General features: G+C 39.7%; 1 protein-coding gene across 1 annotated transcript; it reads left to right on the forward strand.

The window, feature by feature from the left end:
• Positions 1–3430: 3430 nt before the first annotated feature.
• On the forward strand, positions 3431–5561 carry LOC124264403 (E3 ubiquitin-protein ligase TRIM33-like). The gene is made up of 2 exons (XM_046699148.1): positions 3431–3661; positions 4280–5561. The coding sequence occupies exon 2, from the start codon at positions 4288–4290 to the stop codon at positions 5380–5382; it is 1095 nt and encodes a 364-aa protein (XP_046555104.1). The 5' UTR covers positions 3431–3661; positions 4280–4287; the 3' UTR covers positions 5383–5561.
• Positions 5562–12479: the final 6918 nt, after the last annotated feature.

Genomic DNA, 12479 nt, shown 5'->3' on the forward strand with positions numbered 1-12479 from the left:
TGGGGGTGATGATGATTTTTATGGAAAAGCATGTACGATGTGAATGACACCCCCTAATATTTATGTACAAAGTAAGTGACCCCCCTGCATGTCATGTACAAAATCAATGACCCCCCTCCCCTTCCCATAACTTTTAAGCATAATTTTAAACATAATTCTATGTACAAAATTTCTCCCCGGACATTTGTACAAAACTGATGACCCCCAAGCTCCCCAGAACAACCTGGGTGACCCCCCTTCAAATCATCACACACACACACACACACACACACACACACGCGCGCGTAAATAATTAATTGTTCCTTATTCTTAAATTATTACCTGTTTTAGTCACGATGTGGCTGAAATTGTGCCGATGTGACTTTAAATCTTAACTCACTCACTCACTCTGATTTCCCAACAGTAATTCCTCGGATAAATAATGCGGAATACATGTTCGCTCGTAGATATTATTATTATTATTAAACTTTGGAAATGTATATCTCTGTGAAATATATGGTATCGTGTTCAACACTCGTGTTGTAAACCCTCCAGGGAAAGCGTGGAAACATAAATATAGGTCCGAAATTCTCTAAAGACATTTCATATGGTATTAATGACAAACACCTCAGGCTGGTATTATTTCCTAGCACCTGCCGTAACTTAACAACCTCCCAGACGTACAGACTCGTGCCAGTTATATTCGGACACATGACGTAATTTCCATAGATTTACATGATATTTCAGTGTAGCATAAATAATTTTCATGAAGTGAGTTTAGGATGGATCTTTGTAAAATTTGACGGGCAAATTTGAAATCATCTCTGCTCTGTGCTCATAATTTCAGTTCAATTTTCCGACCACTATTTAACTAATGACTTCACATTTATCAACTTACGTATGGTTCCACAATGCACAATCGCATTGGCCGCAGGAGTTCACGGCACTGTACATATGTTGATTAGATTGTTGCCATTCGATAAATAAGCAACGGAAAAATAAAACAGAAATTATGTGATTGTAGATAAGATGATTCCTCACCAATGTGCAAATCTTGACTTGGATCTTACGAAAATTAAATTCATGAAAATTATTTATGCTACACTAAATTAATGGAAATACCTGGCACGGGTCTGTAACTGAGTGGAATCGTAATATTTTACGTGTGCTTCATTTTCACATCTATTGTGCCATTCATGCTGATAGTTCATCTGACAGTCAATCAATTAATGTGCGTTAAAAATGTTGGCCATCCAGTTCATAGTTCACGTAACGCATTGTGGTATAATAACCCTAGTACTAGATATAAATAACCTGTGCAGATCCGGGTTAGAACTGGTCTCCAGCAACTTGTCGTCGACGAACTGGATCGGGTGGTCCGACTTAGTTGATGCGTGTCCTCGGAAACCGATTGTGCAGAGCGACGCTCATAACATCAATCACTCGCTTGTTTACAGCCGATTATTTACATAAAGCTTGAATATTGATGAGTGCGGCGGTAAACAAATACAAACAGTCACAACTATGTGTGCGCGTGTGCGTGTGCGTGTGTATGATCAAAGTAATCTGTTTTGAACACATAGAACCCCTGGTGTTGTTCTTCGTCTTGCAAACAATCAGACAGCTTGAACCTGATATTAGTCCGAGCATAATACATTGGGGGCAGACTTTCAGTTTTAATTACATGTTAATTCCATAAGCATTTTTTGCACGTTGTCGTTATAAACAATGTGGCGAGAGTGAGGATCCTACGTTTTGCAACGTCAGTTAGATTTGCACAAGTTAGTGTGGCACAATTTCAGTTAAATTCCTAGCTGGAAAGTTATCCTAGACTAAAGCTAGGTTTCCATGTGTACGTATTGTCTGCGTAATTGCGTGGTGCGTAGTGCTTAGTGCGTATTACGTGTGCGTAGTGTCCAATTCCATGTGTACGTGTATAAAGGCTATGTGATGTGTTAAATCAAGTCCTTCCTTTCCTGGAGTTCGTTCTGATCAGAATTGCTGTCTACAATGCCAGCTTGTTTCTCAAAGAACGCTAGAGAACTAGCAGACATAACAGAGGATGTGATGAGTGCAGGTTTATTGTACTGTTATTTGAAAAAACGAAGACCCCGGTGGTGGATGCCTGAACTCCTGATACAAAGAAGGAGGGTTCAATTAATTGTTCAGTATCCTGGGTACCGAATTACTTGGCAGTTTGCAACTTGTGTGCACAATGAAAAACACGTGACATTGGAAAAAAAACCTTGGGAATCCCTACTAAGTGTTGTATACGCATTACGCACTACGCACTACGCATTACGCATCACGCACTGCGCGCACATGGAGGTGAGGTGAGGTGAAATTGGGTTTAACTTCGTGCTTGAGAATATTTCGCTCATATGACGACGTGCATGCGTGTGTATGTGTATGTGCGGCTGCTTGTACTAGCCCAGACATAAGTTGGTTTTATAGTGCTAGCTCACTGAGATACGATGCCGCAGTGAAGCATGAATACCCCACGCAGACAGAGTATACTGACTCCGAGCCGACCAGTCCTTGTTGTACCCATTAATGCCGAGCGCCAGGCAGGGACCAACAAGTACCATAATTTAACGTCTTTTGGTATGACGCGGTCGGGGATCGAACCCGCGACCTTCCGCTCTCCGGGCGGACGCTCTAACCTCTAAACCACGGAGGCGGTCGCGCGCACATGGAAACCCGGCTTAACGCTTACTTACTCGAATGGGACTAGAAACCAACGTTAAGATTTATCGACCATATAACTGTATAAAATGTGTGCAGCATATCAAATATTTTTTCAAACACCTTAGATACCTTTATGGGATCATAGAATATTTTCCTAATCATGCACGAAACATCATAATATTATAGAATCGCCCAAATATTGGTTGTGTGTAAGTGATGCGGACAACAATGACACAACATTAGGATGACAAATCTGATTCACCACCTGAGTGCATACGCCATTTTTAATTACTGAGTATCCGGTCATTGTGTTACTGTCATATAACCATTAGAATCCGTTCATAATTCATCTTTCCAGTAACTGTTTCATCCTTGATGCTTTGTCTATTGCATAAGACATGCTGCGGTTCTGCTGTGCTTAGCTCACCCACATTAATGTATTGGTGAGAAAGTTCACTTCGACTCGATTCAATCATGTATCCAACGAAACGGGACAGATAGATTTATGTGTTAGGAAACGGGACAGATAGATTTATGTGTTAGGAAATGGGTTTGAAAGCTGGTCCTCAGCAAAAACTGAAGATACAGAAAGATTACATCAACACTTCCTGATTATGACAAACCACATTACGCCAACGATCACATACCACTACTATCACAAAGTCACTGTGTAACTATTTGTTTTATCAGCTGGCTATGCGCCTATACTGCTGATAAAACTGATTATACTGTTGACAATCAATTTCCGACCCGTGATGGACGTTGTCGTTTACATTAGGTGATCATAGCCGTGAACTGTATTATGACAACTGGAACAACCGATCGACCGAGGATTATTCAGCATGTGACGATATTATATCCAGGAACGTTGAACACAGTGCAACTGCTTTGTTTGTAAACATTGTGTCAATCTGTTCGAGTTTACAAATTGTGAAATCAATCCTTCTACCTCAAGGAACTGTCAATCAAACAAGGAAGCTTATCCAAACACCAGGTTTGTATATTACGATCTCACAGTTGTGACGCATATGTGTGCACATTCTGTTAAAAATACAACAATTTCTTAAATGCAGCATATGTTACGTAAAACATAGAGTAATTCCGAAAGGTACAAGAAGTAGAGTTGAAAGTCAGAGTCCAACACCCCGCCGGCTGCTGACAGAACATATCACACATCACTGATCCTATACTGACCTTCCAAGGATCAAAATGAAAATTTGTTTTTATATGTAGCTTGTGTTTGTTATGCTAGTACCTGAATAGGCAGGTATATATCGGATAAATGCCATTTGACATTTTTGTTTTATTTGATAATGGGTACCCTTTGTTTATGCACTCTGATGCATTTCATGATAAGTTTCCTAAATGTTCAGTGCCGCTCTGTGGGTCTGGACTACATTGCTGTCTGAACGGGCCTTAAAACACACTTTAACGTTCAGAATAGTGAACATTACATCATTTTACTCTAAATGTCTTGAATAATTCCAAAGAAATATATGTATTCGTGAAGTGTATAATCTGGACTAAACGGATCACATGGTGTGTGAATATATAAATTGATTATACATAATCGACTGCTTCTGCATTCGTTAAATCTGATTATTTGTTACAGGTTGAGGTATGGCACTAACTAGGTGCCCAGCCATTGGGCCAATGAGTAGCTATAAAACAACATGTCGTGGATGTGAGACAACATATAATCCCCCTATCAACTACCCGCGTCTTCTGCCATGTCTCCACACAACATGCAGCTCATGTTTAGCAGATATGACCAAGTCTAACCACAAGCTGACGTGTCCCGTGTGCGGTGACACAACAGACATCCAAGGGGTCCTATCCTTTCCTGTCGACCCCGTCTCTCTCAAGACCATCGGGGTTTTAGAACTCAAAGATTACCAAGGAAAGATAAACTGTAACGAATGTCCAGATCGGAGCAGTGCTACTTCCAGATGTCTTGGCTGCCGCATGTACATGTGTGACACGTGTAAACTTTACCATGAACGTTTTTCCAAATACTTCTTAGAACAACACGTAGTTGTTGCTTTGAAGGATCTCTTGAAAATGCCAGAGTCCATCTTCAATGAGAGCATGTCATGCGAAGTCCACTTGATAAAGCAAACCCTCTATTGTGAGAGGTGCCATGTAGCAATTTGCTGGTCATGTTCTATGGAGACCCATTCTGAAACATATGTCACTTCCATCATCCCTCACTTTGATACATCCGTAAGGGATCTTAATGATGAATGTAAGAAAATCCGAAACACTCTCCATGAAATTAATAGTTTTAGAGGGCATTTAAGCAAACAGGTTAATACTTTATGCATTGAAAGTAACATCACATTAGATGAAATTGAGGACAATGTGAACATGGTACATCTAGCTCTGGAACGGCGGAAGAGACTCCTGCTGCGGCACCTGCAATGTGACTTCAATGAGGAGCTTCAGATGGTTGCAGCGATGAAAGCTGTACTCATGTCAAGGATTCAAACATCACAGTCCGCTTTAACAAAGAGTGCGTCAGTGTTGGATGTGTGTTCACCTGCAGAAGTACTAACAACAAGTGGTATCCTCATACCCAAGATCACCAACCTGGCTTCACAGTCGGAACTGAAGTGTACAGTCAGAAGACTCGAGATGAGACGATCAGGTTTAAATGATATAGAGACCCTGATACAGGGCATGTGCACTGTGGAAGAGAGACCAAAGGTGATATGAAGAAGTCTGGAAAGTTTTGAATCAACTGCAGACCATTCTGTACATATATAATGCCAAGAGAGATTGAGAAACAAAATCAGCACCGCGATCATCTTGGCTGATTTTGTCAGAAAGTTGTCGACGAAACAATCCCGTGTGTATATTTTGCCGAGATAAACTTATTAAAAATGTATTAGAGTGTTTTACCTGGAACAATTCTTACATGCAGAAAGTCCACCTGGACGGAACTTATGGAATGTCTGTATGTAATCCAAATATGACGCTTCCATGGTGTCATTTTCCTGCAAATGGATTATTGCATGTTTTATTGCGGCTTACTCTACTTTTAAATTGAAATACAAACCCGTAAACTTGGTTATGTAGGTATGGTATGTTTGAAATACAAACCCGTAAACTTGGTTATGTAGGTATGGTATGTTTGAAATACAAACCCGTAAACTTGGTTATGTAGGTATGGTATGTTTGCTTAAAACTACAAACCCGTAAACTTGGTTATGTAGGTATGGTATGGTATGTTTAAAACTACAAACCCGTAAACTTGGTTATGTATGTATGTATGGTATGTTTAAAAATACAAACCCGTAAACTTGGTTATGTAGGTATGGTATGTATGGTACAAACCCGTAAGCTTGAAATACAAACCCGTAAACTTGGTTATGTAGGTATGGTATGTTTGCTTTAAAACTACAAACCCGTAAACTTGGTTATGTAGGTATGGTGGTATGGTATTTAAAACTACAAACCCGTAAACTTGGTTATGTAGGTATGGTATGTTTGAAATAAAACTACAAACCCGTAAACTTGGTTATGTAGGTATGGTATGTATGGTATGTTTAAAACTACAAACCCGTACAAACCAAAAAACTTGGTTATGTAGGTATGGTATGTTTGGTATGCTTAAAACTACAAACTTGGTAAACTAGGTATGGTATGTATGGTATGTAAAATGGTATAGGTATGGTATGTTTAAAACTACAAACCCGTAAACTTGGTTATGTAGGTATGGTATGTATGGTATGTTTAAAACTACAAACCCGTAAACTTGTTATGTGTAGGTATGTATGGTATGTATGCATGTATGTATTTAAAACTACAAACCCGTAAACTTGGTTATTAGGTATGGTATGTATGGTATGCTTAAAACTACAAACCCGTAAACTTGGTTATGTAGGTATGGTATGTTTGGTATGTTTTAAAACTACAAACCCGTAAACTTGGTTATGTAGGTATGGTATGTATGGTATGCTTAAAACTACAAACCCGTAAACTTGGTTATGTAGGTATGGTATATGGTATGCTTAAAACTACAAACCCGTAAACTTGGTTATGTAGGTATGGTATGTATGGTATGTTTAAAACTACAAACCCGTAAACTTGGGTTATGGTAGGTATGGTATGTTTGAAATACAAACCCGTAAACTTGGTTATGTAGGTATGGTATGTTTGAGTATGCTTAAAACTACAAACCCGTAAACTTGGTATGTAGGTATGGTATGTATGGTATGTATGTTTGAAAATACAAACCCGTAAACTTGGTTATGTAGGTATGGTATGTTTGAAATACAAACCCGTAAACTTGGTTATGTAGGTATGGTATGTGGTTGTTTAAAATACAAACCCGTAAACTTGGTTATGTAGGTATGGTATGTTTGGTATGTTTGAAATACAAACCCGTAAACTTGGTTATGTAGGTATGGTATGTATGGTATGCTTAAAACTACAAACCCGTAAACTTGGTTATGTAGGTATGGTATGTTTGAAATACAAACCCGTAAACTTGGTTATGTAGGTATGGTATGTATGGTATGTTTAAAACTACAAACCAAAAAAACTTGGTTATGTAGGTATGGTATGTATGGTATGCTTAAAACTACAAACCCGTAAACTTGGTTATGTAGGTATGGTATGTGTATGGTATGTTTAAAACTACAAACCCGCAGAAACTTGGTTATGTAGGTATGGTATGTTTGGTATGTTTAAAACTACAAACCCCGTAAACTTGGTTATGTAGGTATGGTATGTATGGTATGTTTAAAACTACAAACCCGTAAACTTGGTTATGTAGGTATGTAGGTAAAAAGGCACAAACCAGTAAACTTAGTTTATGTAGGTATGGTATGTATGTTTGGTATGTTTGAAACTACAAACCCGTAAACTTGGTTATGTAGGTATGGTATGTATGGTATGTTTAAAACTACAAACCCGTAAACTTGGTTTATGTAGGTTATGGTATGTTTTATGCTTAAAACTACAAACCCGTAAACTTGGTTATGTAGGTATGGTATGTGGTTGCTTAAAATACAAACCCGTAAACTTGGTTATGTAGGTATGGTATGGTATGGTTTGAAAAATACAGTAAAACCGTAAACTTGGTTAAACTTGGTTATGCAGGTATGGTATGTTTGAAACTACAAACCCGTAAACTTGGTTATGTATGGGTATGGTATGTTTGAAATACAAACCCGTAAACTTGGTTATGTAGGTATGGTATGTTTGAAATCCCTACAAACCCGTAAACTTGGTTTGTAGGTAGGTATGGTATGTTTGAAATACAAACCCGTAAACTTGGTTATGTAGGTATGGTATGGTATGTTTGAAAACTACAAACCCGTAAAACTTGGTTATGTAGGTATGGTATGTTTGAAATACAAACCCGTAAACTTGGTTATGTATGTTTGGTATGGTATGTAGGTATGGTATGTATGGTTAAAACTACAAACCCGTAAACTTGGTTATGTAGGTATGGTATGTTTGGTATGCTTAAAACTACAAAACCCGTAAACTTGGTTATGTAGGTATGGTATGTATGGTATGTTTAAAACTACAAACCCGTAAACTTGGTTATGTAGGTATGGTATGTTTGAAATACAAACCCGTAAACTTGGTTATGTAGGTAGGTATGGTATGTTTGAAATACAAACCCGTAAACTTGGTTATGTAGGTATGGTATGTTTTGAAATACTTAAAACCCGTAAACTTGGTTATGTAGGTATGGTATGTTTGAAATACAAACCTACAAAAAACTTGGTTATGTAGGTATGGTATGTTTGAAATACAAACCCGTAAACTTGGTTATGTAGGTATGGTATGTTTGAAATACAAACCCGTAAACTTGGTTATGTAGGTATGGTATGGTTTGGTATGCTTAAAACTACAAACCCGTAAACTTGGTGTATGGTATGGTAGGTATGGTATGTTTGAAATACAAACCCGTAAACTTGGTTATGTAGGTATGGTATGTTTGAAATACAAACCCGTAAACTTGGTTATGTAGGTATGGTATGTTTGGTATGCTTAAAACTACAAACCCGTAAACTTGGTTATGTAGGTATGATATGTTTGGTATGTTTGAAATACTTTGGTATTCAAGATACAGTGTAGTCTAGCACCCACTGACAGATAGTATCTGTATCTGTTGTTGCGTAGCAACACCTTTGACGATCAAGTCTTTGTCACTGAACAAAACGAACAGTACAGATTCCAGATCATGCACGATGTATTCAAGAACTATTTCTATAAGAATGAATGCATTTCTTAAAATTGCATCAGATGTTCTATAGCCAACTTTAACATCCAAAACGGCAGTGACAAGTCAGTGAAGCCTTTTGTAAAAAAACATAGACACATCAATCATAAATCACTAACGAGAGGAACGTGGCCACGATCAACATCTTGCAAGAATGCTGTAATCTTACGGTTGTGAATTTATGTAAGTATTGCTTTTGTCTCCACACATCAGATAAATGCAACAAAAACATTATCATAGGAAACGTCTACCACAGGCGGGGTCCACTGTATGTGTTTGAGTGTATCTGTTTATGAATCACTGTCGAGTAGAAGGCGTTTCATTGTAAACTCACTTTGACAAGGAATACAAGTGTGAGCACAGCGGCTCGTGTCTTTGCGACGATTAAAAATGTTTAAAAATATTTTTTTGAGATGACCCCGACTCGAAGTGCTTCACAGTACAATACACCATGATTTCGTAGCATTTCGAGTTTGGGGTCATCTAAAAAATATTATCTTTAATCTTCGCAAAGACATGAGGGCCTGTGCGTGGGAGTACCTTTTCCCCTTACATGCAGGCATGGTAAAATATAAATGTCCTCTGCTATTTCGACGTAAAATCCTGAAAGATCATGCTCAATGCTACTTCAAATAGCGGGGATATTTATCATAAAGGAATGAACATATAAAACACTGGATGATTAAGAATGTATGTCTGTGTCCCGTGCAACTATACTACTACAAATACGCACAAACATACGTTCAAGTAGTAAACAATTAATAGTTCATACTTGACAAATACACCTATGGATATTTTGGTGCTACGTCTTTTCTTAGATGAAGCATTGGCTGATATTATGAGCTGAGCGAAATATAAACAGAGATAAGTCTTCATGACATAAATGCCTGGTGGTCACTTTGCTACATGAGTGGTACTTCATCATTACCAACACTGGCATGAAATGTCAATACCTGGTCATTGCATTATTTCCGTTTCCACAGCAGAATGGGATGAGCTAAGGAAGTAGGCAGATATTTAATCCGTTAGAAGAATCAAATCTCTGCAGCCTGTGATACTCCGTGCCGACGTCGGTGACACCCACGTCACGGTCACCCACATAGACCATGTCGATATATTTCTTCCGTGCCATAAAGCTGTAACCGCCGATATACAGACTATTGTTGTAGAACACCATGTTCCAGGCTTTGTAACGGAGATCATAAACCTCCCTTACCCCGGTGCCCGAAGATGACATTCTCATCACCTTCCTGTTATCATTGAAATACAGGGTGTTCTCCATCGGGTTTAGAACCACTGCATATATAGAACGTCCCGTGTACAAAGTCTCTAGCCGTCCACCATCATAGCCAAGAGATAGGACGTACAAAGAATTAGCTACATATAGTTTTCTGTTGACTGGGTCCAGCGCAATACTGAAAGGACTGTGATACCTTGACAGCTGCACAACAGACTCAAACTGCCGGCCACGTGTCGTCATCTTGCTGATGCTATTATCAGGACTAGTTGTTGTGAGGAAGATCAGTTGTCTCCCCTCATCTACTGCCATTCCATAAGAACGAATGCCTTCTCGAACAGTTTGCCATCCTGGCCGGTCTATGTTGTAAGATACAATTCTCTGGGGTATATAAGTTGACACCACTACTTTTCTCAGCCTGGACACATACCCGACGCCGATAACTCTCCCCACACTTATATGTGGGTAATCTTCCAGAATGCTGCTGCCGAGGAATATCTGCTTGGCCTGTGTGTTTCTGCGTGTGTATGGTACAACAAGTAAGCGAGACCTCTCCTGTACTTCCGGGAATGTCTCCTGTGGCGATGATGTTGACAATGACTTCTTAAAATCCAAGTGATCCTGCTTAACAGCAGCATCTCTGATACTGTCAGCCTTGGCCTGTTCCAATAGTACCTGTACGGGACCAGTCAGTTCTGGCTGTGATAAGTGCGATCCCTCAGTGTGAGGGGCATCACCTCCCATGTTCCGAACATCTCTGTTCTGTTGGTCAGTGAGGACACTAACTTCACTGAGTTGAACGACACTGAACCACAGCAGCAGGCTAAGCAATATTATGGTTACTCTCAACATCGCAATATAAACACTCCTCTCACCAGCTTGTCGGACTATCAAATGCACTTCTGTATGGTTAAATGGGTCAAGTGTTATCATGGTAAGCTCACAGTGATATTTAAAGTTTATATAATTATATATGATGAGAACTAAATCACTTTACCTAGTGATACCCTTTCACTGATAAACACATCAGTTGTTTGGTATATTTGGTAAATGTTCTTGCTTCAAAAGGCATTTTGTCTGCAAAATAAAAGGAACATATATCCTGCATATACAACGGTTCTTTTTGCCAGTCAAAATGCTGCTAATACGGCTGCAGGGGTGACTAAAACCCACAAAGGGTTAATTCAGTTAATTTAGCAGTACTCGATTTCAAATCATTATATGCAATCGCCGGAAGCCTGTAAAGATATTAATATATCTATTTCACTATTATGATTCCACATTCATCTCTAATGTGTGGTTATTATCAGTTCACACGGTGAATTAGGTCGGCGGTATGTTTTACTAAACGGGCAGAACTATTCAGCATCTTGGACCTTCTAATTTACTTTGGTTATATGTGCCATGTATGTTACAATAAGGCGGGTCAAGTACATCGGCCGCTGTCCCACTGTTGCCCACAGGGCAAAGTTACTTGTGGGGATGACCACATGAGTGAGTGAGGTTTGACGGATTTGAACAGTATTACAGTTGAAGGGGGTAAATTCATTGGAAGTCAAATGCTGTATTCTGCGGAACCCGGCTTTTGGAGTATATTATTCCTCCTTTATTACCCGTGAAGGTCCGGGTTAGAATGAACCTTCAGTAACCCATACTTGTCTACCCGTGAAGGTCCGGGTTAGAATGAACCTTCAGTAACCCATGCTTGTCTACCCGTGAAGGTCCGGGTTAGAATGAACCTTCAGTAACCCATGCTTGTCTACCCGTGAAGGTCCGGGTTAGAATGAACCTTCAGTAACCCATGCTTGTCTACCCGTGAAGGTCCGGGTTAGAATGAACCTTCAGTAACCCATGCTTGTCTACCCGTGAAGGTCCGGGTTAGAATGAACCTTCAGTAACCCATGCTTGTCTACCCGTGAAGGTCCGGGTTAGAATGAACCTTCAGTAACCCATGCTTGTCTACCCGTGAAGGTCCGGGTTAGAATGAACCTTCAGTAACCCATGCTTGTCTCCCCGTGAAGGTCCGGGTTAGAATGAACCTTCAGTAACCCATGCTTGTCTCCCCGTGAAGGTCCGGGTTAGAATGAACCTTCAGTAATCCATGCTTGTCTACCCGTGAAGGTCGGGGTTAGAATGAACCTTCAGTAACCCATGCTTGTCTACCCGTGAAGATCTGGGTTAGAATGAACCTTCAGTTACCCATGCTTGTCGTAAGAGGCGACTAACGGGATCGGGTGGTCAGGCTCGCTGACTTGGTTGACACATGTCATCGCTTCCCAATTGCGTAGATCGATGTTTTTATGCTGTTGATCCCTGGATTGTCTGGTCCAGATC

This window comes from Haliotis rubra, unplaced genomic scaffold (assembly GCF_003918875.1).
Source record: "Haliotis rubra isolate DU_JTF1 unplaced genomic scaffold, ASM391887v1 Scf1205, whole genome shotgun sequence".
Lineage (NCBI taxonomy): Eukaryota > Metazoa > Mollusca > Gastropoda > Lepetellida > Haliotidae > Haliotis > Haliotis rubra.

What these genes read in the sequence shown, in the direction of transcription:
- LOC124264403 (XM_046699148.1), top strand. Translation starts at nt 4,288, where the DNA reads ATGGCACTAACTAGGTGCCCAGCCATTGGGCCAATGAGTAGCTATAAA.